The 14,001-nt window shown below is 45.8% G+C and overlaps 2 protein-coding genes across 9 annotated transcripts in view; one reads left to right on the top strand and one right to left on the bottom strand.

The window, feature by feature from the left end:
* Positions 1-10,071, top strand: part of REL (REL proto-oncogene, NF-kB subunit) — a 46,367-nt gene extending 36,296 nt beyond the window's left edge. For 4 of the 5 annotated variants that reach the window (XM_061364863.1, XM_061364862.1, XM_061364861.1 and 1 more), the window contains 6 exons: positions 657-797; positions 5,037-5,141; positions 5,416-5,628; positions 6,112-6,180; positions 6,291-6,365; positions 7,450-10,071. In XM_061364863.1, coding sequence (XP_061220847.1) covers positions 657-797; positions 5,037-5,141; positions 5,416-5,628; positions 6,112-6,180; positions 6,291-6,365; positions 7,450-8,222 — 1,376 coding nt within the window. In that variant the 3' untranslated portion in view covers positions 8,223-10,071. The remainder of the gene's footprint in view (positions 1-656; positions 798-5,036; positions 5,142-5,415; positions 5,629-6,111; positions 6,181-6,290; positions 6,366-7,449) is intronic. The other variant, XR_009727160.1, reaches the window with a different exon arrangement.
* A 2,502-nt stretch (positions 10,072-12,573) lies between these two features.
* PUS10 (pseudouridine synthase 10) overlaps positions 12,574-14,001 on the bottom strand; it is a 30,908-nt gene continuing 29,480 nt past the window's right edge. For all 4 annotated transcript variants that reach the window (XM_061364859.1, XM_061364858.1, XM_061364856.1 and 1 more), the window contains one exon: positions 12,574-12,979. In XM_061364859.1, coding sequence (XP_061220843.1) covers positions 12,941-12,979 — 39 coding nt within the window. In that variant the 3' untranslated portion in view covers positions 12,574-12,940. The remainder of the gene's footprint in view (positions 12,980-14,001) is intronic.

The raw sequence follows: 14,001 nt of genomic DNA, 5'->3' as shown, positions 1-14,001 counted from the left end.
TATGCATTACTGTGGTTTACACAGTATAGCTAAGGGAATGGATTCTTCCCAGCAAGGGTTTGCTTGTTGTATTAGCAAATTGCATCATAACGATGGCACTGATCACTCTTCTCAAAGGTACAGAAGGGACACAGATGTTGATGGTTCGGGGAGATGGTTTGTGTTGTTTCAGCTTCGTTCTTGCCCCAAGAACTGTCTTTCTGGTTATTTTTCCATCTCAATCTCTAGAGGAAAGCAGTGATATTACTATTTGTTCTGCTGTGGTAAACTCTCACCTATGTCCCAGAGCTTCTTCATGGTGAAATATTTCTCTCTGGGAGCAGCATTCATTTGGTCAATTTTATCATGCACAAACAGGAGAGAAACATGTTCCGGGAATGACTTTCAAACTACAGATACATGAAACTGGTCTGGCAGGCAAGGTGAGGAAACCATAGGCAAGAAACAGCTGGAGAACTAGGACAGTTCAGCCTCGACTGATGAAGTGTTAAAGGCTTCTGGTTCTGTTGTATAGAAGGAGTTTATTCCTGCAGCCCCTACAGAGCTAGCAGGGACTATGGGCAGCTTTTGCCATCTCTTTGATGGGGGGTTTGTTAACGAATCACTGCAGGGTTTGGTGTCTAACCCTCAGCCTTGTCTCTCCTCCTGCTGCTCAGTGCCTGAAGAACAGCTCCACAACATCGACGAGTACGACCTCAACGTGGTCCGCCTCTGCTTCCAAGCTTTCCTCCCTGATGAACACGGCAACTACACCTTAGCTCTTCCCCCTTTGATTTCCAACCCCATCTATGACAACAGTAAGTACCAACCCAGCCATACCTGGGTTTATCTTCCCCTCCTTTTTGTTGTTCTCTTTCACTTGGGATGGAAAATGCCAGCCCAGTTTCTGAGGTCCGTGCCAGTCCTCCTGGTCACTTCTGTGGCTCGGCACTGCTGGATGCATGGTGTCTAACACACGGCAGGTCAGTGACCATGTGCTCAAAAGATGATCTGAGGGTGAAGAGGAAGAGCTGTCTGTTGAAAATAGGTGGTAGTGAGGTGATGGCTGCCGTAAGACTGATCTGCTGTCACAGGACGTCCTCTAAACCCTGTTTGTACCCATGAGGAGTCTTGTCTTTGCCCTGTGAGAGCTCTGGAACAGGACTGGAGGGATTTATCCCAGTGGGAAACTGTCTCAGAGCTTTTATATATCCCCTTTGTTGCTATTTGAGTGTAGAGGAGGGAACAGGGGAGTGTTTGATCATGCCCTGGGAGGGTGCAGAAGTATGTGAAACACCCCTTCTTGGCACAGTTTTGCATTCCACAAAACTGGACTTGTATATAGAACCATGGAAGGCTGGAAAAGAGCCTTAAGATCAAGTCCAACCGTTAACTCCAGGACTGCGTTAGTCCAAATACTGCCTCAGAAGGAGCAGGTCACTGCAGTCAAGGGTTTTAGCCCTCAGCGTGTGCTGGACTTCTGTCCTGGAGCAGAACAGCAGAGGAGCTTTTAACCCTTAAACTTCCTGGTGGTGGTTTCTCTTTCTGCAGCAGAAGTATTTCCATGCTAAACACTTCAGGTCATGAATGCAGCAGAAGCTGCTGAATAAATGGATTTCTGCATTTCATAAGGTTACTGTTAGAATTGTGCTGATGTGGGCATATCCGCTATGATAATGTTAAATCCCAGAGTGGTTTGGGTTGGAAGGGACCTTAAAGCTCACCCAGCTCCAACCCCTGCCACAGGCAGGGACACCTTCCACTAGAGCAGCTTGCTCCAAGCCCCTGTGTCCAACCTGGCCTTGGACACTGCCAGGGATGGGGCAGCCACAGCTTCTCTGGGCACCCTGTGCCATTGTCCCACCACTCTCATAGTGAAGGACTTCTTAGTGTCTAACCTCAGTGTCCCCTCTGTCAGGTTAAAGCCATTCCCCCTTGTCCTGTCCCTACAGGCCCTTGTGAAAGCAGGAATAGGAACTCAGGTGGGTTTCAGAGTCTCTTCTGGAAGCTGGCACCCCGTGCACTGTGTTAGTGAGAGCCTTTGTAGGGCTGATAGGGCTTGAGATAAAAGTGATGCACAAGATTTGCAGCTCGGTCTCAGCTGCCATTTAGAAATGTGCCAGATCATGATTACTCGTCAACATTGCTTGACGTCAGTGCTTGCTGAGCTGCTGCAGTGACGGGTAGCTGCGTGGTGGGGAAGCTTGGCTCTTCAGTGTGGGTGTGTGTGGGCAGCCTCTGATACGCTCCATGTATGTAAAGTCCTCTGTGTAATGTAGCAGTGGTGTACATAAAGCTGCATAACTGCAACCACAACTCATACAAATCGTGCAGCTCGTGCCTGGAGCAGTTTCAGATCGGAGTTGCTTTTACAAAGGCTCCCTTTTAAGCCTGCTCTGTTGTATGGAGCTGGATACGGTCAGGTTATGGCTTTAGGTAACAGACACAACGACGGTATGAGGGGCTTGCAAGTCCGAGGTGGTTAAATCGTGAGCTTCTGCTGATCTGTTCACATTGGGAGCAAAACGGTGTTCAGAGGTTGCCTGAAAATCAGCTCACACACTTCAGTGTTCTCTTTACTTTCTTATGCGCTGGGGTCTCAACCTGCTTTGGATAGCAGAGATATAGACAAGAGTAATGCAAGCAGAGAGGCAACCACGTTAGCAGAGGCAGCACGTGTGTCATTCCAGGCAGCTTGGTTTCAGTTGCTGATGGTATTAACTGGCTTTGAACAGAAACATCCCAAGTTGTGTCTTTTAGCACACTGAAATCTCTTGGGCAGTCAGATGAAGCAGTTGATTGTTTCTAAGGAATGGGTTATTGGAGAACACATCGCTGTGCCCCTGTCAAAGTGATGTGATTTTTGGTGAGAAGCTCATTTTGTAGGGATTTGCTATCAGGGACTTGGTTTGGGGAGCAAGGAGCAGGAACTGGGTGGGAGTTGAGGTGATGGTGAGGTGAGGGTGTGCTCAGGGGGTGGGAAGCAACAGAGCCCATGGTGAACATCTCCCTTTGAGGCTGGTGCTGAACTCCCGGCACCAGGGCTGACAGCAGAGGATGGCACATCCACATCTACTGCCATTCGCATCTCTTTCCTTTATCTTCCTTTCTGGATTCTTTGTCTAAACACAAAACAACAACCTCCAGCCTAGAAATGCTTCCCCAAAACCTGTTGAAAGGCCATTGAGTGCCATTCAAGCCTACGGAAGTGAAACAAAGGTAAAATTAGGCTTCTCCTTGTAAGTCTTAATTTACCCTTCCCGTGAAAAATGCAGTGACACTGTCACTCGTATGACCCCGCGCTATTTCTGGCCTTGTTTTGTTTCCCCTCCCTTCAGAGTTTCCGACTCATTCAGCAAATGGTGTGTGTCATGTAGTAAATGAGGCTGGAGCACCCGCTTCTCCTAATGATAGTATTAGTAATAGCTGCAGATAGTAACTGCGTAGCTGGGGCCTGGCTGACGTTACCATGAAGCTCTGCTTTAAGCATGTTCAGTGGTGTTCTACAGTACCAACACAGAGTGGGCAGGAATTGACTCAAACCGAGTGTCTAAAGTAGACGGTTTTGGGGTTTTTTTGGAGGGTGACACTGAGCTTTGGTTTCATGTTTGATCTCTGTGCCTGGAACAGGGAGCTCATGGTTCCTGTAGCAGTAGAAGGATTGGGTGGGTGGCAAAGTGGCACCAGCCAGATCCTAATGGGCACTTTAAATACGTTTGGAGTTGATGTCTTGGATGTAAGAAGATGAGAGAACATCACAGCACACTGTAGTGTTGTTCTGCTGGGATTGGAGGCAGGGAGAGGGTGTAGGAAACTGCTGATGTGGTCACATATCACTACTGATACAGAATCATAGAATCACAGAATGGTTTGGGTTGGAAAGGGCCTTAAGATCATTCAGTTCTAACCCCCTGTCATGGGCAGGGACACCTCACACTAAACCATGTCACCCAAGGCTCTGTCCAACCTGGCCTTGAACACTGCCAGGGATGGAGCATTTGCCTTCATCACGTGTCACTGCTAATATGATCACCAGTTACTTTGTATGTTAAATGAAAACAGGGTCTAAGATTGGTGTGTGCTCATGTACTTTATAGTATGGACACAGCATATAGACACAGGGGGTGAACTTGAGATCCTAGAGAGTTCTTCCATTCTGGCTTTTGTACTTTGTTACTTCTGGATCACTATATGGTGATGTTAATGCCCTCGTAAATCAATTGTAACATAGCCCACAAAGCTCCTTGGGGCCCGTGAAGCTCCAAGGGGACTGTTCTTTCTTGCAGTCATCTCCTGTCCATATTCACCCTGCAGGAAAGCTGCTGCTGCTGCTGAACAGGGCCAGATGCCATCAAGCAGCACTTATCTCTGTCCCATGAGTTATCTGTATCAGTTGGGTTGTTTGGTGCAAGCTTTAATGGTGGTTAATATCTTGTGATGTATGATGGTACCAGAGACTGTGCATGGGGCAGCTCTCCATCCTCAGCTGCCATGAGTGCTGTCCATGTACAGACACAGGCTGGAGTAGAAACTGGAGTGTTTTGGGGTAAAACCTTCTACCCTGAGTAAAGACATGAAAATTGGGCTCATAAACCTGTTCTCAAACACCTTGCGAGGGTGACGGCTTGATGGCCAAGTACATCTGTGAATGAAACTGCAACCAGATACACAGAGAGGGGGGGCTCTTGACTTGGTAGCCCAGGGAAGCATGACGGTAACAAGTGATCGGTCACTCTAAGATCTGCTTTGAGTGCTCCAGCTTGAAGGGCAGCAGCACCGAGCACAACCACGTCATTCATGGAAGCATTCTGAGGCTGCTGTAGAGTAGTTTAGGAGCCAGTGGCACAGAGATGAGAGGCTGAGCACTGTAGGATCACTGAACATCAAGCCCCTCTTCTGCATTCCCTGTACGGAGCATGTGCTCCATGTGGATTTCGGGGTGTCACACTCTCCAGTTCCTGCCTTCCCTTCTTACGCCTGAACTCCAAGCTTCTCATCTTCAACAGTGACCAAGTTACTGTAATTCTTCACCATCAAATTTGCCTGTTTGTTTCCAGGAGCTCCCAACACGGCAGAGCTGAGGATTTGTCGGGTGAACAAGAATTGTGGAAGCGTAAAAGGAGGAGATGAGATATTTCTGCTGTGTGACAAAGTTCAGAAGGGTAATCCTGACGAGGTTCTTCCTTTCCCTTTGTCCCACATGGCTGGTTACCACTTCCTAGCTGGGGAACTGAAGCCCTTCAGCACACTCTTGGTTGGGTGGTTTGGTTTCATAACTTAGCTTTCGGTTCAAAGGCACCTGAGTGGCTTTAAAGTCATCTGCTTTGCATCCGAATTCTGAGTCAGACTCTGTTCTGTGCTCCCCTTCTCCCTTTTTTCCTGTGCAAGTTTTCCATTCTTCACCTTATCAAGCACCTTCTGTTTCCAATGGAGCAGATGATATCGAAGTCAGATTCGTCTTGGACAACTGGGAGGCCAAAGGCTCCTTCTCCCAAGCTGACGTTCACCGTCAGGTAGCGATCGTGTTCCGAACGCCGCCGTTCCTCAGGGACATCACCGAGCCCGTCACGGTGAAGATGCAGCTGAGGAGACCGTCGGACCAGGAAGTCAGTGAACCCATGGATTTCAGATACCTACCAGATGAGAAGGGTATGGCTCCAATTAGCTGAGATTCTGAAAAGCCATTAGCAGTGCAAACCTTGTGTTGATTGTAAGCTTAATTAGGAAAGATACTACGAGCCTACTTCTACAAAGCAGGTTTTGGGGTTTTAGAAGTAAGAGTAGCCAATTTGTTTCCTCTTTCAATGAACGTATCAAGAACCACAGAATGGTTTGGGTTGGAAAGGACCTTAAGATCATCCAGTTCCAACCCCTTGCTGTGGGCAGGGACATCTCACACTAAATCATGTCACCCAAGACTCCATCCAGCCTGGCTTTGAACCCACAAGTATATCCAGGTCCCTGAGCAAAAGCAATCCCAAGAGTGGGTTTGCCTTTACCTGAAGCAGTTTCTTGGTTCATTAATGCTGTCACGTCTGAAATATATATCTTACTATAGATCTTACTACAATGAGGTGCCATTAATAGGTTACCAAAGAGAAACGTAACCCTTTTCCCTCCCTTTCTCTGTAGATCCGTATGGCAACAAAGCAAAGAGGCAGAGATCAACGCTGGCTTTGCAAAAGCTGATCAAGGACTGTGGTAAGGAAAACATTGGGGTTTTTCTTGGCTGAGCGAACTCGCATCGAGATGGAGTTATTCTGTGTAAAAGCAGATGTCCAGTGTTGACTCAGCGCTTTCTTCCATCGCAGGATCAGGTGTGACGGAGAGGCCCAAAGTCGCTCCGTTCCCTGGTGTCCCTCCTGAAGGGAAGACGATTAAGAAAGGTAGGGTTTTGCTTTGGAACTGATCATGTCCAATGGCTGTGGGGAAGGGCTGGAGCATTTTCAGGGGGGGCACTGAAATTCCCAAGACAGTTCCTTTCTCTTACTCCCTTCTCCAGATGCTTCTCAAAGCCTCAGCCATGCTGCAGCTTCCCCTTTGCACAGGAGAGGGCTGCACCACCTTCATCTTGACGTTCAGCCTTAGTTTAGATAATGACCCATTCTCTGTGCTGCACCTTTCAAACACTCAGCCATAGAATCATAGAATCAGCTGGGTTGGAAAAGACCTTTAAGCTCATCCAATCCAACCTCTACCCCAGCACTGCCAAGGCCACCACTAACCCATGGCACTGAGGCCTCATCTCCACGGGGTGTGAACACTGGCAGGGCCGGTGCCTGCAGCCCTGCCCTGGGCAGCCTGTTCCAATGCCTGAGCACCCTCTGGGGCAGGAATTGTTCCTCAGCTCCATCTAAACCTGCCCTGGTGCAGCTTGAGGCCGGTTCCTCTTGTCCCATCCCTTGTTCCTTGGGAGCAGAGCCCAGCCCCTCCTGGCTCCATCCTCCTGTCAGGCAGTTGTAGGCAGCCATCAGGTCCCCCCTGAGCCTTCTCTTCTCCAGACTGAACCCCCCAGTTCTCTCAGCCGTTCCCCATCACACTTGGGCTCCAGGCCCTGCACCAGCTCCATTGCCCTTCTCTGGCCTTGCTCCAGCACCTCAATGTCTCTCTTGCAATGAGGGCTGCAGAACAGTCGCTGGGCTTCCCTCCTCTATGTTTTAAATTCTGATATTCTCTTGAGGATTTCTTCCTTTAAGACACGGGTACTTTTGACTATACAAAATAAACCCATCCGTTCTTAATTGTAGCTGTCACGTTCAGTGGTTGCATGGGGGGGTGAGATGGGTTGCTGCTTTAGATCTCTGTCTTCTCTTTCTCTCCAGAAGCCTGGGGTCCACCCTGTAGAGCAGTTAAGCTAGTATAGCCTGCATAGTCTTACTAAGACAGCATTGGGTTTGCTTTTTACCACTTGTAATTCAAAACCCCATAAAAAGTGGCATTAAAACACAGTCACATCTTTGCTTTCCATAGAACCAAGCTTGTTTTCCTCCTCACTGGTGATGTCAGGGTTGGGAGCCTTGGACAACTCCAGTCAGATCTACCCTGTGTGCAACCAGATGGCGCAGGTGGGGCCAGGGAAGCAAGACACGCTGTCCTCATGCTGGCCGCTGTGCAGCAACCTGAACGCAGGCAGCAGCCTGCTGGGGGCCCACACACAGAACAGCTTTGGGGCAGACATGTCCCAGCCTGGTGCCCAGGGCAGCAGCTCCCTCCCAGCTTTCCACAACAACACTCTGACCTGGCCTGATGACAAGGAATCGGGCTTCTACCGGAACTTCAGCAGCACGAATGGGCTGGGAGCGGTGTCGGTGTCCGGGGCAGACATGCAGAGTGTGTCCAGTAACAGCATCGCGCACGCAGCTCATCCCTCCAGCATCTCCACCGCCAGCATCGTCAGCATGGAGACCGACGACATGACCTGCACCAATCTGAACTTTGACAAGTACAACCCCGTGCCGAACACGAGCAGCCCCAGGCAGCAGCTCCACCCGGTGCCTCCAGCCTGCCCATCGGGAGCAGCCCCGGGCAGCGTGCCCTTCAACCCGCAGCCTAACTTAGCTGACCCAGCGTTTTACAGCCTTATAGGCCAAGACGTTTTGAGTGAATCAAGATTCTCCACCAACCCCATCCCAAACCCACAGAGCATTGCAGATAACCAGTACTATGACACCGATGGTGTCCACGCTGATGAGCTCTATCAGTCTTTCCAATTTGATAGCCTATTACAGAACTTTAACCATTGAGCGGGTACATAGATGCCTAGCTGTGAGAAGAAGAGTAACTTACCCTTCTGGAGTCCCTGCTTTCTGTTTCAGAATGTTGCTCTGCAAGTTTCATGATATATAAATCACAGCCCAGAGACCGGTGCCCATAAAAGAAAGAGAGGTGGGAGGAGAGTTTGGGGTCCTGTACCTTAAAAATACCTTGTATACCTATTTTTACGCTGTTGGAAAAGGGAACTGTTAACACTTAAATCTTCCTGACCTTTGGGAATTGCAAAAGCTGGTGTCTTCAGAAGGGTTAAGATTTCAAACGCTTCACAGGGTTAAAATTGGTTGAAAAAGAACAATTTTATTTTTGCTAGGAAAATTGAATTTAAATTTTATTAGGACAGAAACTAAAGGAAAAAACCCTGCACATGGGCACTCCAGTTCAGACTCCCCTAACCCTGTTCAAGTTGGACTCAACTCAACTCGACAGGTTTAGGTTTCTTACCCTTGTCCATGCAAAATATTCTTCTACCCATCATCACGCATTGATATATATCTGTTTTTACAGTCTAACCACAATCCATTTGCTTTGAAGGCAAATTTACTCTTAAAATCTTTTTAATGACTATGTCATTGTTAGATGTATTTTTAACAGACCGGAAGGTTTGAGTTTTTTAAAGAGTCCAGCTCTGTTGTAAATGAATCACTGCACAAAAGAACGAACAGCAAGTGAGGACTTCTCTGCACTTCATCCCAAGTGCAGTTTTAAACGACAAACCCCATTGCTTTAGGAATGGAGCACGCTGGTATTTCTCTGGAAGTTTTTTTTGTGCACATTGTCATTTTGAACTGGGGAAATCTGTTGAGCCGCAGCACCTACCTGTTCTTTCCTCAGGTATCGTGGCAGTTTCCTGCTATGCAAGTGACTGCCTAAAAAGAAGGCTCAGATCCTGCCTCCCCACCACAAGACAGCTTTTGGGGCAGAGCTGGAGGCAGTCCTAGGAACAACTCGCAGCCACTGCAGTCTATGCTAAGTACAAACACTCCTCTATGCCATGCATCAGAAACTTACTGCCTTCCACATGATTCCCAGTCTTCCTTCTTAGCCTGAGTTGTGAGATGCTCAGTGGCAGCTCACATGGATGTAAACGGCTAGGTAAGACACTCTGCATCATAGGGCTTTGCTGGTTTATTATTAATACTATTATTTTTTAAGCATCAATACAGCAAGAAATACTTCAGTATTTCTTAATTTATCCAGCTGTTTGGTATGGCAATTAAAGCTTAAGAATCTCACTGTTACTGTTTGGCGATGTAAAACCACACCATGGAAAGAAGCAATAAAAAAACACAATGATATCTAAAAAACCCCCAAACCACAATCCCAAATCACACAACTGTTGAGGTGAATAGTTGTACACAAGGCAGAAAGAACGCCAGAAAGTCCCCGTGGTTTATAGGAAAGCAATGACTCCTTAACTGCAGGAATTCATTGCACTCAAAGCAACAAGGTGCTGCCTCTGGAATGCATTACACCAATTCCATGGGTTTGATGGAATATGCTCCTTAGACAACATGTAGGATAGATGAAGTTTGGAAAACTGCTTCCCTTAACTCCAGGCACACGACACAAGGAATTCACTCTCTGTTTTAAAGCCATTTTTCCTCCCCTCTGCATAGCTCCTCTGCAGTCCTAAGTAACAGAAAGACCAAAGCAAGCTCAGAATGTGTTTATTCAGTTCTTTTTTGTTGCTGTTTGAAGTTCTCAATTTTAAGTATATTAAATGTAAACATTTTTCTCACTTCATAGGAAGCTCTTCATGTTACAGTTTGGTTTTACTGTATCATTAAAGATTTTCAAAGTCCTGTTTTCCTTTGTAAACGGGTCAGTTTGGTAATTAAAAACTGGTTATACCAAGCGCTCTGCTTCTGCAACCTCAGATTGGTGACATCCCTCCCCACAGCAGAAATGGGAGAAGGTAGGTTATCAGTTGCCTTCTAGAGGATTTTCTGCTCATGGGTTCTACTGGCCACAACAAAACCTTAAGCAGTGTGTGCAGGAAGAGGTCATCTGACATTTCCTGTGGCACAGCAATTGACTTCTTGGTCAAAGAAGAGAGGACAAATGCTTCCATGCTCAGCTAGAGCTGGTACAACACACAACAGCTTTATTCCGAGTCCTTCCAGTGTGAAGAAGGATGGTGCTAAAGGAAAAAGGACCTAAAATTTTCCACTATTTTTCAAGTAACACTTTTTCATCTCACAACACATAATGAACAGGTTTTCTTTCTCACAAAACATCCCATTTTGAGTACTTGCAAGTAGGTATTTTATATTAAAGTTGTACAAAGTACAACATTTGGCTTAAAGAGGCGAGATTGAGCTGAGCTCTTAGGCAGAAGCTCTTCCCTATGAGAGTGCTGAAGCACTGGCACAGGGTGCCCAGAGAAGCTGTGGCTGCCCCATCCCTAGCAGTGCTCAAGGGCTGGAGCAAGCTGCTCTAGTGGAAGGTGTCCCTGTCCGTGGCAGGGGGTTGGAACTGGATGAGCTTTAAAGTCCTTTCCAACCCAAAGCATTCTATGATTCTATAATTAATATTACTGCTGCAATATTCATTAGAGCTTCTGATAGTTCAAAGTGTTTACCTTGTATTAGAAACATCAGGATTTAAACAGAAGTTCAGACCCCCAGATTACAGCTCTCATGTTCATATTTTCACATGGTCACTGAACAATAACTACTTAAAGGGCTGTAGAGATTTTTGCCTCGTCAGCTGACTTTTCCCTCTCATTTGGATGCTTCACATTTATCATAAAAATAAACAATTTGGGAATTTTCAGTGTATCTATCTCTCCACATTGTATGGAGAAGAAGTTAGACCCAGCACATTTAGTTAACCTTTATAGCCTTGTTTATCCACACTTGAATTGTTACCATGATCTCCAGTGGCACCAGGATAACGTACAGCATGGTGCAGAAAGCCGCAGCTGCAGTAGGGCAGGAGCCCTTTCTGCCTCAGCCTGATCAGCTACATTTCCCCTTGGAACAGCACTTTTCATTCCTGTTGTGTCCACAGTGCAGTCTTGTTTACATTTTTTCCCCTTTAGTTTATGGAATTTATAAATCTTATCTTAGCTCACTTTGAGGTTCAAGAAATCCCATTGATTGAAATTCTCTTTTGTCTGTCTTCTAAATTCAGTGTAAGTTTTCCATCATTCATGACACTTCCTTTCTGGGTACAGATCATTGTCTGAGACACCTATGCCTGGAATCTGTTGCTCATAACGGCTTTAAGACTGAAAACAAAAACATACTGCTCCCTGAATCATGTTCCTATTATTTTTGTGTTAGCTTTTAGGAGCTCCTTGAAGGTGTATTTATTAATACCTTTTTGAGCCTTCAGCTGAAGTTATCCTGCAGTTGTTCTATCATAAGATCCTGGCAACCACTGAAGGTAAAACATCTCAGTAGTACCAAATAGTGGTTTGTCTTGGCAAATACTACCTTTATTTATGAAATGTGAATTAATGAAGAGCCCTTCTATTCCAAACCTTAATCTCTAGTTGAGAGTTTAACTCTCTTCTGTACTTAAGTAAGCAGAAGCATCTTCCTAGTGAATTAACATGATACAGGCATAAAAGTGGCTTTTCCTAAAGATGTAGGTGGTACTTTGCATGAAACATAAAATAAGCAAAGAAAAAAACCTCAGATCTTCCTTGTTCCAGGAAGTTCCTAGGCAGTGTTCAACTCTTAGAGGCACCCATCCAAGGTTGGATACTAGAAGAAATGTATTATGCTACTAAACCAAAGCCTTTTCTCTCTGTCTTGGTCTCTCAATACCACCCTTCTTTGCTATGTTTTATATTTGCCTGCACTTTGAGGTTCCTGGTATTCCTGTTTTTTCTTTACATTTCCATTATGCACCTCTGCCAGGAGTTCCCAATCTTTTTATACATGGTGACTCAACTGGGGAAATCCTGTGCCTGAAGAGAACTGTAACCAGGCCAGAGAGCTGCTGAGGCCTCAAGTACCTCATCTGTTCTTTTTCTAGGAACCCTTGCTGATGTTTTTAAATGAGAAGAACTTGGGTGTAAGTGAAGTTTTCCTCTGAAAACTGGTTTTCCCTTTGAAAAGTACTTTGTCTGGGAGACAGATTGCCCTTCTCCAAACCTGACAGACACTGCCCAAAAAGCAGTTAGCAGAGAGTGAGGCACCACCTCCCTCCCAGGCACTGTTGGTTTCAGTCTCCCTCTTTTGGGGGATTTCCTGCATGAACAGTACTTGGGAAAAGTTAGGACTGGGTTTCAGGTAACCCTGTGCTACCTGCATCCAGATGACAAAAGCTATAGCACCCAATATAAAAACAGTTTAAAATAAATACATCTGGCTTGAGGGAGGGTTGTTTTTAATGAAAACATTTTAATCTATTACAGAATGGCTATTTGATGTACTTGCTGAGTACTCCCTTTGCATATGTTACACTATTTTCCTTTAAAAAGACTTAGTATCAATACAGTAGCTTACCAAAATCCTTTTATCCACAGAGGCAATTAAAATAAGGCTAGAGATTGAACCAACACTACCTGTTCAGAGTGTTTAAAGTTGATTCAAAGTAACAGTATGCTTTGGCAGATCAACATGATCCAAATGTTCAACAGAAATCAGTTTGCAACCAAGCTCTGATACTGTACAGTGCTCAGTCACCAGCTGCTGACAGCGGAGCTGCTTCTTCCTCGTCCCAGCTTGAAAAGTTAATTATCCAAGGTTGGAGGCCAGTCAACATCAACAGACTGAAATGCAGGGGAAAAAAACAAAGGCAAAATCAACAGACTTGATATTTTACATATATAAAGAGATCTAGTAGCACGCTCTATGCTTGTCAGCACTAGGTTTATAGTGGAAAGAAACAGTAAATAAATGGTACTAAGATATGAGACGTGGGACAATACAAGCAGGAACCAGTGGCATGAAACAGCCACCTCTTTCTGGTTGCTCTGTGTGTCTGGAGAGAGCTTTACGAGCCAGGCTTTCTTCATAAAGCAGAATCACAACTCTTTATACTACTACTGTCCAGCATCATTTCATGGAGGGCTGCATTTACAACATGTCCAGATCTGTTAATTAGAAACATGGACCATCTCCACCTTCTACACATCCTGCATATGGGTCATGATGCTGTGAAAGCAAACAACTTGTGGATTGATGCCACAGAAATACTCAGGTACTGGGCAGTGCAGGCAAGGCTTGAGTAGAAAACCATCGCCTGCCCCCAAATCTGCCTTCTGAATAAGGAAAACTAGACTAAAAGAATAAGTTGTCATGCATTATGTGCAAGAGTTATCTAGGCAACATCATGAACAGTTATCCTGACTGTTAGTTAAAACGGACAACACATGCCTGACACTCTATTACAAGCAAATGTCATAATTACTACAGCTTGGATCATGTCTTGCTTCCCTGAGGCTACATCTCCACTTCCCTTTGGGCATCAACTTGTTGCTCACCTTCTTCCAAAAGCAACACACCCAATGCTTCCACAGTATCACCATTTGCAATCACAAAGCAGGGATCGCCCCACAGCACATTAACCACCTTGGCTCCAAGACTGCCTACATTAATCATACCTACTCCTCAGCTAATCTACAACTGCATCAAAGGAGTAGGCTCTTAGGCTGAGCTAAAATGCATTACTAGCAAGATGACTAATTATTTTCAAGTCCCTAAACATCTTTCATAGTTACGTCCAATAGCTGCAGTGACACCTATCCGTATGAAAGCGATACTTTATCAGCCTGAGCCCCATCAGGTGTTC

This window comes from Neopsephotus bourkii, unplaced genomic scaffold (assembly GCF_033783945.1).
Source record: "Neopsephotus bourkii isolate Nb327-2 ecotype Australia unplaced genomic scaffold, CSIRO-AGI_Nbou_v1 NB_1250, whole genome shotgun sequence".
Classification (NCBI taxonomy): Eukaryota; Metazoa; Chordata; class Aves; order Psittaciformes; family Psittacidae; genus Neopsephotus; species Neopsephotus bourkii.
The sequence above is the reverse complement of the archived record's forward strand: the minus strand, read 5'-3'. Positions and strand labels throughout refer to the sequence as shown.